We start from the raw sequence: 18,117 nt of genomic DNA, 5'->3' as shown, positions 1-18,117 counted from the left end.
AAATCAGGATGTATGAATCCTCCTACTTTTTCAAGATTGTTTTGGCTCTTCTAAATCCCTTGAAATGCTACGTAACTTTTAGAATTAGTTTGCCAATTTTTACAAATAAGGAAGAGGGGGGTCATGGATTCCAGAGCTGGTTAAGCAGGCAATTCATTTAGCCTTTATTTGATAAAATGTTTCCAAACTTCAGACTAGATCAGGAGGGTGCAAACTTAGTTTTTTAAAATAAGACTAGTTTCCTATAAACTTTTTTGGTCAAGGGCCAGATAGTATTTTAGGGTTTGTGGGCCATATGGTCTCTATTGCAATTACTCAACTTTACCATGTAACATGAAAGCAGCTATAGATAATATGTAGCAAATTAGTGTGGTTGGGGTCCAATAAAATTTTATTTGCGGACACAGATATGTGTCACAAAATATTATTCTACTTTTGATTCTTTTCAACCATTTAACATGTAAAAACCATTCTTAGCTCAAGGCCACACAAAAACAGGTAGTAGGCCAGTGGTTTTCAGGCTGTACTTCACCAACCTATGGTCTAGACCATTAAATTTCTTGTCTGGAGTCAGCGTCATAGCCCCAGCTGAGTATTAATAACTTTGATTTGAATTATTTCCTTGAATTATCTCTGGGTTCTTCACTGAATAAATGCAGTCAAAATTCATGTCTTTGGTCTCATATAAAAAACATACACATATACATTCACACTTGTATCAATCTGGGTTTAATCAGAAGACAGAAACCATATAGTAATTTTAATGGGAAATTCAACATAAAAAATTATTAGACAATAATGAGAGAATAACTATAAATATTGAAAAAAATCCTACAGCTAAGGGAGAGTACCCAAGGAAGGATAAACTTGGAAAGAAAGTTCATTCCTAACAGCTCACTGGAGAAGCTGGGGGGTTGTCTAGGCCAGAGCTGCTCCAAAGTCACTAGGCAAGCAAGAATAACCTTCTGGGTCACAAATAAGCCAAAGCTGACAGACAGGTGCACAGAGGAAGTTGAGAATGCAGAGATTGGGGGTGTTGATGCTGACATAAGGCCTGGGTTATGTGGTGTCTGTGTGGGGAAGGCCCAAGGAAACAGATAGAGCCAAGGCTGATGGGTAGATGAGTGGAGGGGCCAAAGCACTGCTGGAAATGGAGGCTATAGGAACCTAGTGAACTCCTGTGCACAGCTTGGGCTGGGGCAGCTAAGGGCAGCTGCTGGAGCCCTGGTGTGCATGCACTGGAGCTGAGTAGAGGGTCACAGGAACAGCCACCTACACTGGGGAGGCTCTGAGCCTCTGCGTAGGATGGAAGTCAGACGGCCTGCTTGCTAGACAGCCAGTTCTGTGGGTCCCCCAGCATATATACCTGTGGGGCTGAGAAAAGGGTGTATGAGCAGCAACCTGGGCTGGGGCACAGGCCTGTGCTGTTTGGGTTCCCAGCTAAGCCACCTGTGCCTGAGTGAAGAGCTAGAGAAAACATGGTGGCCAATCAGTGGAGAAAGCTGTCCTGCAGGCATTTAATGTGGGAGAAAACTTCACTGGCCAAGGAATGTAAAGGATAAAGAGTACTTTGTAGGGGACTGGTGAAAGAGCAATCTGACCCAAGAAAGAGGGCCCTTCTTCCTGTAGTGTTGTCCAGTGCCCTCTACTGATAAACCTTACCCAGGTGGCAGAGGAAGCAAAGAGTCCAGATCCATTTTTACAGATCAGGTAAATCTAGAGCTGAAACAGTAAGTTAATAACTGACAATTCCACAGGCTCACAAACATATTCTACCACACAGATAGGCCACAATCCCAAATTTGGGAAAAGGAGCACAGCCAGTTCAACCCACCCTCAGAGAAGGAACTAGTCTTAAGATAAACACAGATAAGAGAGATGTTGACTTTCTACTTGGATTCCTGGAGGGGTGAGAACTCTTTTGCAAATATGTCTTCTGTTGGAAAGCTGTGTTTGTGGGAGTTCTCATATATTCTCCCCTGTCATCTATATCCAGGCAAACACCACATGCTTTGAAGACAAATCCTACGAAGTCTGTCTTCTCTTTCAGCCCACTCTGCTATCGCCCTAGTTCAGATATAAATTGTGCCTGGACAACTGCCAAGTTTATCCTGGTCTCAGTGCTATATCACACTTTATCTTTCATTCCCTTAAGTTTCCTCTTAGATTCCCTGCAGCATCTCTTCCAGATCTCCAACTCCATGTAAAATTTCTTTTTCAATATATTCATCAGGAAATCTGATCTGAAATGTTTTTTATAATTTTACTAGCTTAGTGAGGCATACCTCCAATATTACACAATTTATTTACTCTAAGATTTTTACAGGTTGATCCCTTCTCTCAAAAGACAAGCAAGCCTCTTTTACTGGCAGTTTGCTACTAGAACAGAACACAGAAGAGAGGAAGCTCAGACAAAAATTATTTTAAGTAGTCTTAAAATTCACAAAATTAATTTCTCTTCTTCCCAGCCAAAAAATAGCTTTCTGGCTCCCAAAGGAATTGGAACGTAGGGCAAAGGTAAGAAATGGTGACTAGCAGCAGTGAGGGTGCTGGCTGAACCAGCTGCTCTGACTGAGAGCTCAGTGAGCTGGGTAGGTAGGTTGGGACTTGACCTTGGGGTCTACATCAACAGCAGATGACAGCATAGCCTACCCCTGTGTGAAGGCTTTGTGAGACTTCTCCAGTCCTCCACTGTTGCCCTAACACTCAGAGAAGGAATGCTTTTATCCTTTTAAGAACAATGGTGAGTGAAACTCTAGACATCTAGTTGTTTCTTTTTTTTAAGATTCTAAAATGTCATGTTTCAACCTGGCTCAAATTTCTCTTTAATTAAAGAAGAGCTGAGTGGTTTGGCTATTCTTCAAAACAATTTCTAGATTAAAATTAATGAGTAAGGTACAGGGCTAGATAAAAATAATCTTTCTACAATGAGAACATAGGTTTCATCCCTTATGTTTTATGCACATTAGGAGAAAATAAAAAAAGCATGTGATATTTACTAATGAAAAAAAGATTATGCAATGAGAGAATCTCATGTTTATACTACCATCTGTTGTTTTAGAAAAAAAAATTACAAAATATGTGCTTACTTTGAATAGATGAAACATACACATACAGCTATTTTAAAATTAAGGTAAAGCTTTATGTGTATAAATTATTTCACCTCTAATCTGAATCACTGTACCTAATTTCATAACCAGGTGCTATCAAGTTGCCAGCCATCTTGAAAGTCCCCACAACCCAAATACTCTGTGACTCCAGGTGACTCATTTGGACTCATCACAAGAGGTACTACCTTACTGCCCCCAGTAGTCCCATTTCTACAAGTTTTTTGGTCTAATTTCATTGTTTTTGCCCATTGCGATTAGTAGGTCAAATGTTCCCATAGTAAAATTGATGTTCATTTTTCGCGATCCACTACCATTTTTTCAGAAAACTCACCAAAAATCAACATGACAAAGACAATTCTAAAACTGGAAGTGAGGAAGAATGATGGTGGGTTCAGGATTCAAGGTCATGGTAACCAGGCATGGTGGTATGTGCCATTAGTCCCAGCTACTGAGGAGGCTGACTCAAGAGGATCTCTTGAGCTCAGGAATTTAAAAAAAATTCTGCATCATTTTTTCTTTCCACCCTTTTTTTTCCAAGGACAGGTGATGGTTTTCTTTTTTGCTTTTTTCTTTCCCAGTGGCAGAACATAGGGAGGGGTGTTGAGATTATCCAGAATGAGGAGGGTCTATCTCTTCCCTCTTCAGACCCCATTACATACCTACATACTTTCCCCTTAGTGGCTTCCAGTTCTGACCAGAAGCAAAATGTTGGTGTTATAGGGTTAGTTCTGATATAAGGACTAGAGGGGAATCTGGCAAAGGGTGGGGACCCACACTCCCAGGTGATCCCATCATTTTTCCCCACCGGAGCTGGAAAGTGGATGTGATGGTTTGAACATGCCCTCCAAAACTCATGTTGCAATTTGCCACTGTGATGGGATTAAGAGGTAGGACCTTTAAGAGGTGGTTAGCTCAGGAGGGCTGAATCCTCATGAATGGATTAATGTCCATATCACAAGAGTGGGTTAGTTATCACTGGAGTAGGTTCCTGATTAAAAAGAAAAGCTTAGCCACCTTTATCTCACATATTCACTTGCCCTTCTACCTTCTGCCATGGGATGATGCAGCATGAAGGCCCTTGCCAGATACCAACACCATGTTCATGAACTTCCCAACCTCCAGAATCATGAGCCAAATAAATTTCTGTTCATTATAAATTACTCAGTATGTACAGCAGAAAACAAATTAAGGCAGCTGACTTCATGCCTGGGGAAGTGGGTAGAGGCCTTGGAGCCAGTGACTCTCATACATTTGCTAGAGCCTTGGCAGACCCTCTCCAGTTAATAGTTATTGGCCCAGGACCTAAAAGACAGAGCTAGGGTATGTGGAGTTGTCAAAAACCTAGGCAATTTGGGCTCTGAGGGAGGATCGGAAAAGTGTGTGGCTAAAAAGCAGGTTGTTGGTCTGAAAAACAATAGAGGGGGTATGGGTAGATTGTCTTAGACCAGTTATTAGAGGGGTGGTATGTGGGTACCATTAGCAGAATTGGACTCTAGGACTGGAGAGCTGATGGGACATGGTATTGGAGCTGTGTTTTAGGGGCCTGCCTGTACATCCATTATTGTTGATCTGACATGGAGAGGAGCTAAGAGCCCCAAAGCAATGACTCATGACTGGAGAAGGGTTTGGGTGTGGTTAAAGGACCTGCCCCTGGAACCTGGAAGGCTGCAGAGGGGCTGTGGTTAAAGGGTCCCTGGAACATGTCCCTAGAGGACATGAACAGATCATTAAGGAACCACAATACTTCAATGGGATAGAGAAGATTCAGCAAAGAGAACTGCATGGAGACCAGAAAGAAAGGACACTCTGGGGAGGGAGCTTTCACAGAAGCTAAAGGAGATAATCAGTGGGGAGAAGCAGCAGCCAGTCCCAGAGACCTGGGACACGCCCTCCTTGCAGCTGGCCTGTCTCAACATAATCACTCCTCCCATGAAAAGGATCAGATTCTCTAAGAAATCTATTAGATTGACTCTCAAAGGTTGAATTCATGCAGGAATCCCAGGCTGTCAATCTTAATTCCTTGAGCCTTTCCGGTCAGATGAGTGACTAAGATATACACAGCCTGAGCTTATTAAAGAAATTTTGACTAAAATAAAAGGATAGAAAAACAGGGGAAAGAACTTGTGCCTGAAACTAAAACAACATATTTTTTTTAACTTTGTTTAATATAAGACAGGGTCTCAAATTCTTGGGCTCAAGAGGTCCTCCCACCTCAACCTCCTGAGTAGCGGGGACTATAGGCATGAGCCACCATGCCCAGTAATCATTTTTTGATTACTTAAATAAAGCTTACTTTTTTATTCCATCTGGTTGCAAAAAGTGTGGGAGCAGGGAGTCTATTTAATTGTAATTGCCATCTTCACTCACAGAGTTCAGGGGAAGCCAACACATCTCCTGAAACCCCCTCAGAGCTAGGTGAGGTAGTGATTTGTGGAGGCAAGACCTGCCCTGGTAAGTCTGTTGAGGAGAGACAGAGATAAAGCTCCACCCACAAACCCTGCCCACACAGGTCTTCTCCCTCAGTGTGTCCTCTGGTATAAGAGGAGGCTTCACTTACCGCTAAGTGTCTCACATTCTCCCTCCCCACTCACATAAAAGCTTGTCCCAAAAAAGCTGTTCTCTGACGAGGTGTGCCTTTTTCCTAAGTCCTTGCCCATTCTCCCTGCACACAGAGCTTCTACTCTGTGTACTCTGTGATTTGTTGAGGGCTGATTTATGGCCACAGCCTCAGCCACACTCCTTTTACACCACAGATGTCTTAGGTCAGATTCCCTGGAGAGACAATTAGATGGAGAATTGAGGGTTAACTGGGGAGACTCAACGGTAGCGCTGGGCAGAAAGAAGCTGGTCCACAATGTGTTTGCAACTGATAGATCATTCAGTCCAGTGGACCTCTGGATCTGGGATGGACCTTTGGAGTTGTCCCAGTTAAGTCAAAGAGTGGGGTTTTGTCCCCCTCCATCAACCAGTCATTGTGCAGCTCTCTGGGGCTGAGAGCCAGTCCAGGTGAGGAATGCAGCTCTGGCAGCAGCAGCACCGTTCTCTCAAGCAGCTGCGCTGTCAGCCCTGACAAGCTCATCTGGGTGGAGCTCCAAAGTGCCCCGTGTGAGACAGGTCCTCCCTGCAGTGTGTGGCTACAAAAGCCTTGCCCACACTCCCTGCAAACAAAGACCTCCTCCTGAGAGTGCCACCTTGTGCCTGTTTCTTCTTTTGCAAATGCTCAACACTCCCTGAACATGTGACTGGTGCTGGATGCTCACCAAATGTTGATTCATTGTTGCAGCCTCACCCACAGTCCCTGCACATACAAAATTTCTCCCCTAAGTGTATCTTCTCATGTATGCTGAAGGCTGACTTATAGCTAGTTACCCTTTCTGTACTCAGAGGCTCCTCTCCTACATGTGTCCCCTGGTGCCTGATGAGGGTTGACAGCTTTCTGAAACTTCATTTACACTCCAGCACACATGGGGACTATTCCCCGTGAGTCTCTCTGGTGTAAGATGAGATCTGACTGATTGCTCAAGTCTGCCCATGAGCCCTGCATACACAAGGCTTCTCCCTCAGTGTGTCCTCTGGTGTCTGAGGAGATCTGACATGTGGCCAAAGCCTCGCCCACACTCCCTGCAAACATAGTACTTCTCCCCTGAGTGTGTCCTCAGGTGGACAACGAGCCGTGCCCTCAAGCTAAAGGCCCGGCCACACTCACTGCACACGTAAGGCTTCTCTCCTGAGTGTGTCCTCTCATGCACAATGAGGGTTGACTTGTCACAAAAGCCTCGCCCACACTCCCTACAAACATAAGGCTTGTCATCTGAGTGTGTCCTCCGGTGTTTGATAAGATTTGACTGGTGGCAAAAACCCCGCCCACACTCCCTGCAAACATAGTACTTCTCCCCTGAGTGCGTCCTCTGGTGGCCAAGGAGGCGTGACCTCCAGCTAAAGCCCCGGCCACACTCACTGCACATGTAAGGCTTCTCTCCTGAGTGTGTTTTCACATGCGCAATGAGGGTCGACTTGTCACAAAAGCCTTGCCCACACTCCCTACAAACATAAGGCTTGTCATCTGAGTGTGTCCTCTGGTGTCTGATGAGATTTGACTTTCGGCCAAAGCCTCGCCCACACTCCCTGCAAACATAGTACTTCTCCCATGAGTGCGTCCTCTGGTGGCCAAGAAGGTGTGACTTCTGGCTAAAGCCCCGGCCACAATCACTGCACACATAAGGCTTCTCCATTGAATGGGTCCGATGGTGTCTGATGAGGGTTGACCTGTCTTTAAAGCCTCGCCCACAATCATTGCATACGTAAGGCTTCTCTCCTGAGTGTGTCCGTTCATGTATGACAAGGGTCGATTTGTCACAAAAGCCTCGCCCACACTCCCTACAAATGTAAGGCTTGTCATCTGAGTGTGTCCTCTGGTGTCTGATGAGATTTGACTTCTGGCTAAAGCCTCGCCCACACTCACGGCACTCATATGGCTTCTCCCCTGAGTGTGTCCTCTGGTGTTTAATAAGGATTGACATCTGGCTAAAGCCTCGGCCACACTCACTGCACACATAAGGCTTCTCCATTGAATGGGTCCGATGGTGTCTGATGAGGGTTGACCTATGTTTAAAGCCTCGCCCACACTCCCTGCAAACATAGGGCTTATCCCCTGAGTGCGTCCTCTGGTGGACAAGGAGAAGTGATCTCTGGTTAAAGCCTTGGCCACACTCCCTACAAACATAAAGCTTCTCCCCTGAGTGCATGCTCTGGTGTTTTCTGAGGGTTGACTTATCACTAAAGCCTTGTCTACACTCCAGGCAAGCGTAGGGTTTCTCACCTGAGTGTGTCCTCTGGTGTCTGATGAAGGATGACTTCTTGCTAAAGCCTCGCCCACACTCGCTGCAAACATAGGGCTTCTCCCTCAAGTGAGTCCACTGATGTCTATCGAGGATGGACTTATTTCTAAAGCTTTGCCCACACTCTCTGCACCTATAAGGGTTCTCTTCTGAATGTGTTCTCTGGTGTCTGTTGAGGCTGGACTTCTGGCTAAAGCCTCGCCCACATTCACGGCATTCATATGGCTTCTCCCCTGAGTGTGTCCTCTGGTGGTTAATAAGGATTGACATCTGGCTAAAACCTCGGCCACACTCACGGCACACATAGGGCTTCTTCCCTAAGAGGATTCTCGGGTTTGTAAGAAAGTCTGATTCCAGGCTATAGTCTGGTTCATACACTCCACAGTTGATTGCTCCAAATCTCAAGGTTTCTAATTCTTTCAATCCTTTGTCTGGTTGCACAAGGTTTATCCTTTGGGCTGAGATGGGCTCTATTTCCACCACCATGTTGCCTTCACTAGGACTTGCTGACTGTCCTTGGAGTGGGCTAGAGAATGCCCTTGAGGTCTCTCTCTCCTCTGTCTTTGCAGACGAGGGTTTGGAGCTGACTTCTCCCTCTTGATCTTCTGTGTTTTTACTCCAGCAGCTTTGACCAGAACACTGCTGCTCCTGCTGCCCTGGCCTGGAATTTCCTGGATGGAAGTGATTTTCTGCACATAAGCCCGGGAAGATCTGAAGCTCATGTTGGCTGAGGAATTGCTGACAGGAGGTGGCCAGAAGACAGAAGGGACAAGCGTAGGTTTCTGGCTGTGGTTCTGCTGAGGAAAGAAAGTTTTCCATTAGAGCAGTCATAGTGGGGCTGCTGGGTTATTCTGTCTTATATTAGGTCCCAGAGTATCTTTCTGTCACTTCTGTAATTGATACTATATGTACAGTACAATTTGATCCTAACCAATAACTCCCTTACATTCCATTTTACACATTACATTTCCTACTGCAATCCAGAAAACCCACACCAAAAACATCTTCTATATGTCAGACTAGGAAACTTTTAAATCTACTCTGTAAACAGCTTCAATTATACTTAGGCTTTCTCTTCTAGTAAAATCATCTAAGCCATACACACTCACATTGATATATACTGTCCACAACTCTTGTGTTCTACTTGAAGATAACGGTCTCTATGATCTATGTGGAAATCTCCTTCATGGCTTTTCTTATTATAAAAAAGGGACCGATAGACACAAAAAGCCAGTCTGGAGGCTTTCAAATGTAGGAGAAAATATGAGAAATATTGGTTAAAGAGATTTTATATGGGCCAGGCGCGGTGGCTCACGCCTGTAATCCTAGCACTCTGGGAGGCCGAGGCGGGCGGATTGCTCGAGGTCAGGAGTTCAAAACCAGCCTGAGCAAGAGCGAGACCCCATCTCTACTATAAATAGAAAGAAATTAATTGGCCAACTAAACATATATATACAAAAAGTTAGCCAGGCATGGTGGCACATGCCTGTAGTCCCAGCTACTCGGGAGGCTGAGGCAGAAGGATTGCTTGAGCCCAGGAGTTTGAGGTTGCTGTGAGCGAAGCTGATGCCATGGCACTCACTCTAGCCTGGGCAACAAAGCAAGACTCTGTCTAAAAAAAAAAAAAGAAGTTGAACATCTTTTCATACACTTAGGGGCCATTTTTAAATGGTTAGAAAAAAGTAAAAAAAGTAGTGATATTTCATGATATATAAAAATTATATGAAATTCAAATTTCAGTGTCCATAAATAAAGTTTTATTAGAATATTCATCTGTTTATGCATTATTTATGGCTGCTTTTGTATTACAAAAGCCAAGCTGAGAGTTGTTACAGAGACCACCCCACCTGCAAAACCCAAAATAGTTACTGTTTGGACCTTTAGAAAAAAAGTTGGGGCTGGGCGCGGTGGCTCACACCTATAATCTTAGCACTCTGGGAGGCCGAGGCGAGGGGCGGGGGGATTGCTCAAGGGGCGGGGGGATTGCTCAAGGTCAGGAGTTCGAAACCAGCCTGAGCGAGACCCTGTCTCTACCATAAATACAAAGAAATTAAATGACAACTAAAAAATATACACAAAAAATTAGCATGGTGGCACATGCCTGTAGTCCCAGCTGCTCAGGAGGCTGAGGCAGTAGGATCGCTTGAGCCCAGGAGATTGAGGTTGCTGTGAGCTAGGCTGATGCCATGGCACTCACTGTAGCCTGGGCAACAAAGTGAGACTGTCTCAAAAAGAAAAAAGAAAAAGTTGGCCAACCCCTGATCTAGAATAATGTTGTAAACAATAGATTTATCAAGCCAGATTTAAAGAATCATTATATGTTTTTTTGTTTTTGGAGACAGAGTCTCACTCTGTTGCTAGAGTGCTGTAGCGTCACCCTAGCTCACAGCAACCTCAAACTCCTGGGCTCAAGCAATCCTCCTGTCTCAGCCTCCCGGGTAGCTGGGACTATAGGCATGTACCACCATGTGTGCCTCATTTTTTCTATATATTTTTAGTTGTCTCTACAATTACTATTATAAAATAGTAGAGACAGGGTCTCACACTTGCTCAGGCTGGTTTTGAACTCCTGACCTTGAGCCATCTGCCCGCCTTGGCCTCCCACAGTGCTAGGATTACAGGTGTGAGCCACCGCGCCTGACCATATGTATGTATGAGGCAGGTGGATTTATAAAACCCAAAAGCCACAGAAATTTGATGCTTAATTTTAACTTCTGTCACAGAAGGCATCTCTCACTACTCTCCCCTTGCAAACTATGGCCCCAGCCTCACTGGCCTTCTTGCAGTTTCTTACACTGGGTGGGCACATCCTTTCTTTAAAGCCCTAGTGTCAACGATTCCCTCCACCTGAAATGCTCTTACCCTACATAGCCAGAGTTTTAACTTCCTCACCACACTTTCTTGGGTCAAATGTTACTTCCTTATTGATTTCAAATACCCAATTTTAAAATTAAGCCAGCCATCTTATCACATTTAATACCCCTTTATCCTGCTTTATTTTTTTTTTACTATGTATCAGTTATCACCTCTTAACATACCATATTATAATATCCCTGTATATGAAGCTTTTTGTTTGTTGTCTGTCTCCTTACACTAGAAAGTAAGCCCAGTAGAGGAAGGGATTACTAGTTCATTTATTAATGTATTCTAAGTATCTAGTCTGGTACATAGTAGGTGATAAATAAATCTCTACTGAATTAATAATGAAGGAAAGGACACAGCCTTACCCAATGAGAGCAGATTCCTGCAATTCTCCAGCATCACCTCTTTGTATAGGTTCTTTTGCTCCAAGTTCATTGTCTTCCATTCTGCCTCTGTGAAGATCACAGCCACATCCCTGAATGTAACTGGTGCCTACAAACAAGCAGTAAATTAACTTACAGCAAGTCATCATTGATTTTCCCTGTGTGAGGAGCACAGCTGGTGGCCCTAGAAAGTCTGAATATGTAAGAAGTTGAATTGATTCTTTTCAGAGTACACAGCTCTCCATATGACATTCTTCTGGGCATTACTATGTGTCTGGCTTTATGTTAAAACCTGTGAGGAACATAATTGATGCATAAAACACATCCTAGGCCCTTGAACACTTACAATTTAATTGGAGAAATGATTTGTAAATCAATTTGAAAACCTCAAGTGTTCAGGATGGTGACCTTGAGGATTTGTAATGAAGGAATTCAGAGATGGAACAGCAGAGGATAGGCTGGAGAGGAAAAAAGGCATCATGGACTTGGGGCTTGTTCTGGGCAGTAGGCAGTGGTAAAGATTAAAGGGAGAAAATGGAGGGAAACTTTGACTACAGAGAAAAATGGGAGTGAATGATGGGGTCTGGAATAAGTATTTTTGAAAAGTCCATTACTAAATGGGATCTGTAAAATCCCTGTCTTTGCCTATGTATTATTTTAACAACCTTTTTTCAATAAAGCCCCTAATGCTTCACTTATCTCCCTAAATGTTGAGCGCCTTCTCCCTTCCCAAGAAAGACAATATACATCTATTTTCTGGGAAATGAGCCAGCAATTCAGAAAGGAAAAAAAAAAGTAACCCCAACTCACAAGTACTTGGGGCCTTCCCTCCTTTTCTTGGGGCCAGGAAGTATAATTAGAAGGCACACCTAGGGGAAGAAAAAGCAGCTATGAGAAACCAGACCACCCATGATGCTTTCAGAGTAGCTTTTCTGAGCCTTAGGATGGAGAAAGTAGCCACTACACTCAGCTGTGACCTTTGAAGCATTCTCAAGTGAACCTGGAGCCTTGGCACCCTCTTCACCTCTCCAGACCCTCAATAATTCTCACCTCTTGCCTTTTTATTGTGAGACAATTTCTTCATGATCTCCATATCTTCCTCATTCTCTGAAGGCAAAATCTTCTCCCCAGCTTGCTCTCATAGTACAGAAGAATCAGGCAACATCATGGTCCCAGAGTCAGCCCAGTATATGCCTTGATATGCTGCCTGAGGGCCAGATAGATGTTATTTCATCTTAAAGTGGATTTCTGCTGTGTTGGGTTACGTCTTCTAAACTTAATTGTAAAAGACCATCTTGTTTCCATGCAGCCAGAACCTAAGAGATGGAGAAGCAATTTGATGTTGCTGGGGCCTTTATTATAGGCCCTAAGCCTCACACACCCTCCTCTCACACCCTGCTCACTCAACAGAGTGTCTACATGGGCTCCATGGATTTTCTACCTTCATTCATTCTACTTTCATTTCTAAGCCCTCAAGTCTTTCTCCTGTCACTCTCCCTTAGCTTTCAAAATGTACAACTTCTTCCACCTCTGCATCTCAGATTCAAACTCCATTTCTTGGATCAATTTCTGCTACCTGGAGCCTGAGTCAAAGAGAAGACAGAAGATAACATAATGCCTAGGGAGAAAGAGCCTCTGAATGTCTTCTTCCAAACCAACCAGGGCCTGCAGAACTCAGCTTCTGACTCTCCTGGCCCAAGGTTCCATATGTGTTCAATCCTCTATGTCCCCATATTCTCAGGAGTTTCAGGGATCTAAACTGAGTCCTTCTTAAACTAAGGGAGAGCTCCAGGTCTCACAGTGACTTTGTAAATATAACCCCCTACCTTCCATTTCTATATATGTGCATCACATGACTATATCACAGTGGCACATTTGTGTCTCCTGATGGGCCCATGTCAAAATTATCCACTCATGTGATCCCAAGGAGCTATGCCACCCTCAGAAGCTCCTCAGACACCTCGTCCAGGATCTCAGCCCAAATGACAACAGGCCTCCCAATGCCTGGCACCCTTCTGGGGCTAGCTGGGGTTCCCCTGAGAAGCTCTTGTGATTCATCCCCCCAAACCAGAGGCAGAGATGATCATTCTCTCTTTTGTCCTCAGCATCTCACCTTAATCATACTGTATTGCAATTTCTTTCTTTATATGACTGTCTTTATTAAAATGTGAGCTTCTTGTAAGAAGAAATGGATCTCAGTCTTTTTGCTAATCTAATCCTAGTGATTAGGATAAAACAGGCCTCTACAGTAGGTAGACTTTATCATCATTTGCAATTATTTGTTTCTCTATAAAAGGATTGTACTTCCTGACCCTGACATCAGGCGTGGCCTCATGACTTGCCTTAGACAATGAAGTATGAGTGAAAATGACAGTGCCATTTCTAAGCATGGCATGATTCCACCATTTCTCTTGTCCTAACAACAGCATGTTCCCAAATGGGACCGTGGTTCTATGGTAAAGGTCATAGTCCAGAACTAAAGGCAATCTACAAAGGAGGAGGAATAAGACTGGGTTTGACGTTAGATTGCTGTGTGAACCATTGTGATTTGGGGGTCATGTGTTACTGCAGAACAACTTAGCCTAAGCTGGTAAAGACAGCCCTCCTCCTCCTAGTCACACTCGTATCTGTGGCTAACATTTGTAAAGCAGGGTCTGTACCAAGCACAGAGTTGTACTCATCTTCACAACACAGCCAACTGTTCTCAACACAGCCAACAACAGACACTGCTGTTCTTTCCATCTCACATAGGAGGACACTGAGGCACTCAGAGGTTGGTTCGTTTGTCCTTAAGATTACAGTGTCAGACCAAGCCTAGAATCCAAGATTCTCATTCCAAAGCCCTTTTTCTTTACCATTGCCTAAAATAATGTCCACTGAAAAATGACTAAATGAATGGGCAAAAAGCAGACAGGGTTTGAAATTGACCCTGCGGAAGACAGAACCCTCAGAGTGAAATGGAGAAAAGGATCTATATAAGTCAGGATGGGCTGAGTTATTCACAAACGCCCCCTGCCCCTAAATCTCAGTGGTTTAATGTAATGAAGGCTTATTTCTCACTTGAGCTCCATGTACCTCATCTGTTAAATGAAATTGTGCCAAGTTACCTTCACTCCAGGACCAAGGCTAACAGCATAGCCTCTACTTGTAAAATGGCCAGTTGAAAGATGGAGAACTATACACAGGCTCTTAGAAATTCTACTCAATTGCTTACCACTCAAGAAGGCAAAAAAAAAAAAAAAAAAAAGAAAAGAAATTCTACTCAAAGAGACACTTCTGACCATAGCTCATTGGCAAATCAAGTCACATGGTCACTTCTGAGCTCAGCAGGGTAGGACACATACCGATAAGGAGAGGCCAGGCTGGGCATGGTGGCTCACGCCTGTAATCCTAGCACTCTCGGAGGCCAAGGTGGGCGGATAGCTCGAGGTCAGGAGTTCAAAACCAGCCTGAGCAAGAGCAAGACCCTATCTCTACTATAAATAGAAAGAAATTAATTAGCCAACTAATATATATAGAAAAAATTAGCTGGGCATGGTGGCGCATGCCTGTAGTCCCAGCTACTCGGGAGGCTGAGGCAGAAGGATTGCTTGAGCCCAGGAGTTTGAGGTTGCTGTGAGCTAGGCTGACGCCAGGGCACTCACTCTAGCCTGGGCAACAAAGTGAGACTCTGTCTCAAAAAAAAAAAAAAAAGAGAGGCCACAGAGGGGGATGCCAAGATATTCAATTAAGAGGGAAACATGCTACTATAAGGCCAGAAGCCCACAAACCCACTCTCAGCCAGCCCTGGTCCCCACTATTGATTGGCACTTCACAGTGCTAGGATCTGTGGCTATGCCTAGAATGTCAAAATAAAGGACACAGTCCCTACACTTGTCATACAACCAGAGAACAGACAGGGATACCTACTGTTCAGAAGGAACCTAACTCAGCACAGAACAGAATGCTATCAGTGAAGATCTAAAGAAATGAAAAGGATGCTGCTGTTCAGGGAATAAGATAAAGGCTGCCCATCTATCCAAGAAGGAATACTCCAGGCAAAGGGGACAGTCTGATGGAAAGACAAGAGGCAATAGGGAGGGAGGAGGGGAAGAGACTGAGAAAAATGGGTAATTTCCTAGGAGAATATAAATTGCCTAAAATCAAGTCAAAAAAAAAAAAAAGAAAAAAGAAAATGAAAAAATTATTAACCAAAGAAAAAATGAAAAAGAAGCCAAAGATCTGCTCCCCAAAAGACATCAGCTTCACATAATTTTATTAGTCAGTTCTAACAAATGTTAAGGAACAGGTAATTCTTGTAATAAATATTAAGTGCTCTAAAACATTTAAAAAATGCTTCCTAACTCTTTCATCAAGGACACCAAAAGCAAGCAAGAGCACTACAGAAAAAGAAAACTAAATGTCAATTCCATTTATAAAATCAGATGTAAAAATCCTAAGCATAAATCATTAGCAAACTGAATTCAGCTGTACCTTGAAGGAATAGTAATGCATTGTGACTAAGTAGACTTTTCCAAAGAATGGCAGGACAGTTTCACATCAGAAAAGCTACTATGGAAGGGAAAAGTTGCATTCTTCTTTCATTAAACCTGACATGCTTTGTATACCTAGTGGAATGTGTTCTGGCTTAGATCACAGAATACAGAATGTATTTCAACTAAGATTAATGTTGTCCGGTAGTTAGGCTGCTTCAGAGGCTCCCTCTCAGCTGAATCTTAGCTGCCGCAGGTGACTCCAACAAAACCTATCTCAAGGCTCCAACCCCCACCCTTGTGCTGATAACAATTGATAAGATAATTCTTATCTTTTTTTTTTTTTTTTTTTTTTTGAGACAGTCTCGCTTTGTTACCCAGGCTAGAGTGAGTGCTGGGGCATCAGCCTAGCTCACAGCAACCTCAAACTCCTGGGCTCAAGCAATCCTTCTGCCTCAGCCTCCCGAGTAGCTTGGGACTACAGGCATGCGTCACCATGCCCGGCTAACTTTTATTTCTCTCTATATTAGTTGGCCAATTAATTTCTTTCTATTTAAAGTAGAGACGGAGTCTCGCTCGTGCTCAAGCTGGTTTCGAATTCTTGACCTCGAGCAATCTGCCCGCCTTGGCCCCCCAGAGTGCTAGGATTACAGGTGTGAGCCACCGCGCCCAGCCAGGAAGTAATCATTCTTATCTTAAACAAGGTAAGAATGTAAGATTAACACTTTCTCTTGCTTATGTAAATGTGCTTGCTAATTAGATTTTTAGAGTGTGGTTTTTGCCTTTAAAAGGGCCAGTTTTTTTCCTAGCTCATTGCTACTTTCAGTGCCTGCCATTCTGCAGGGCAGAAGTAGTCCTGGCCAGCTAATAAGGACTCACAAATGGACTCAATTCGGTTTCTAAGGTGGTCTTTTCTCGCACTGCGAGACTCTTGCCCCACTCTCCTCGAGCCGCGACCCCTCCTCTAAAACCCAAACTCGCGCCACTCGCCTGCGCCGCCCGCACTCCCCCACCAGCCACACTCCACCCTGGATCCTAACCTAGGCCCGGCCTTTGCCGACACTGGAAGGGACATCCTGGGGCCAAGCACCCAAGTAGGCCTCACTCACCACAGCCAGCAGGACCGGTCCCTCCAGCCATCCGCCGCAGACCTACGCCAGAACTCCGGAAGTACAGTTCCCAGAATGCTCGCAGGCTCCGGCTCCCACTGGCCCTCGTGAAGCCGCTTCTGGGCCGTGCAACTGCCCTGTTAATTTAACAGGACAATGGGGCAGTGGCTACTGCAGCGACAGCCTCCCGTCTCTTTTCTTCAAATACCGATGCTAAAAACAAGTACTGCTTTCCAAGTGACGTAGCTGTCTCTTCAGCCGGTTCTTTAGAGAGACTACCCTCCCCAGAAGCCTCTGCGGCAGCTTCCACATCCGGGGATTCGCTTCCGGATCCCGGCGATGGCCAGTCTGACTAGTGAAGCGGTATGGTTTGCAGGAGACCTTTCAGTTCACATTTTCCTTTCTTGGTCTAGCTAAACTCCCTGGGCTAAGGCTCCGTAACATACACATCACCTTACTTGGACACCATCTAGGTTTGACTTCCTGCTTTCCTCGCACCCCTGGGGTCATCATTTTATTTGCGGGTGGGTGAAAGAGGAACAAAGCCATCTCCCCAAGTCTCAGTTGTGCCCTTACCCTCAACTCCAGTGCACTCCTTGGGGTGCCTTGTGGTCAGTTGCCAATTGTCGAAGTTCACAAAGTTAATGACAAACTCTTGTTACTGAAAGTTCACACTTGTCCTTGAGGCCTCATGGGAAGAATGAGCACAAGTGGTTTGAGGGGAAGAAAAGAGGAGTTTTATTAACTTGCAGGCAAATGAGGATGATGGAGACTCTTGTCTGAAATGCCATCGTCCTAATAATAAGCAGAAATACAGAGCTTTTAAAGGGTGGGTTCTCAGTTTCAGTCAATTGCTGTTCAACTACAGTTGATAACCCTGATGGCCCTATCTCCTCTGAAGGCAATCCAGTGACCTCCACCCAGAACCTCCCTCAGCCAGGTCTAGGCTGAACCATCTCCTGTAGCACAAAGAACAAAAGACATTCCTCTACTCCCCCCCACTGCTGGTCTGAGAAGGGGAGGCAGGTTTTAGTTCTCAAAAAGGAGTGGAGGATGTTTTAAAGAGACAGAAAATATTTTTTTCAGGCCATTACCTCTGTTACACTCTCCAGTTCTTGGAGGGTGGCAGCCTTCCTCAGTCTGGAGTCTGGCTCGGGGGCCCATTATGTAAGTTCCCAGTTAAGAACCGGGGCTGTGCTTGTACTTTCTGCAACATGCCAGTTGGGGTTCTGTAAAGCAGGCCTAATTCAGCTCATGGGGAGAGCATTTAAATCATAATGGTAAATAAAAATTAAATTGAATTTTCCCTGGTGCCAAAAGGGGAATAGACCTGTTCTCCCTCC

At 44.5% G+C, this 18,117-nt stretch overlaps 1 protein-coding gene across 3 annotated transcripts; it reads right to left on the bottom strand.

Annotated features, from left to right (window-relative positions):
- Window positions 1-816: 816 nt before the first annotated feature.
- Window positions 817-17,049, bottom strand: ZNF343 (zinc finger protein 343). 3 transcript variants are annotated; one of them, XM_012755012.3, is made up of 5 exons: window positions 16,775-17,049; window positions 12,244-12,509; window positions 12,004-12,062; window positions 11,176-11,302; window positions 817-8,745 (listed from the first exon to the last, which is right to left on the bottom strand). In XM_012755012.3, the coding sequence occupies exons 2-5, from the start codon at window positions 12,284-12,286 to the stop codon at window positions 6,671-6,673; spliced, it is 2,304 nt and encodes a 767-aa protein (XP_012610466.1). In that variant the 5' UTR covers window positions 12,287-12,509; window positions 16,775-17,049; the 3' UTR covers window positions 817-6,670. The 3 variants fall into 3 exon arrangements, with proteins under 3 accessions (XP_012610466.1, XP_020137665.1, XP_012610467.1); XM_020282076.2 differs by having other exon boundaries at window positions 12,244-12,400; XM_012755013.3 differs by lacking the exon at window positions 12,004-12,062.
- Between the last annotated feature and the right edge of the window lie 1,068 nt (window positions 17,050-18,117).

The sequence above is a fragment of the Microcebus murinus genome, chromosome 16, assembly GCF_040939455.1.
Source record: "Microcebus murinus isolate Inina chromosome 16, M.murinus_Inina_mat1.0, whole genome shotgun sequence".
Classification (NCBI taxonomy): Eukaryota; Metazoa; Chordata; class Mammalia; order Primates; family Cheirogaleidae; genus Microcebus; species Microcebus murinus.
Note: the sequence above shows the minus strand (reverse complement) of the source record. Positions and strands in the feature narration are given on the sequence as shown.

What these genes read in the sequence shown, in the direction of transcription:
- ZNF343 (XM_012755012.3), bottom strand. Translation starts at nt 12,286, where the DNA reads ATGGAGATCATGAAGAAATTGTCTCACAATAAAAAGGCAAGAG. An exon ending in TCACAATAAAAAGGCAAGAG is followed by an intron (nt 12,063 to 12,243) that starts GTGAGAATTATT and finishes TTCTTCCCCTAG; the next exon opens with GTGTGCCTTCTAATTATACT. An exon ending in AGGGAAGGCCCCAAGTACTT is followed by an intron (nt 11,303 to 12,003) that starts GTGAGTTGGGGT and finishes GCTTGTTTGTAG; the next exon opens with GCACCAGTTACATTCAGGGA.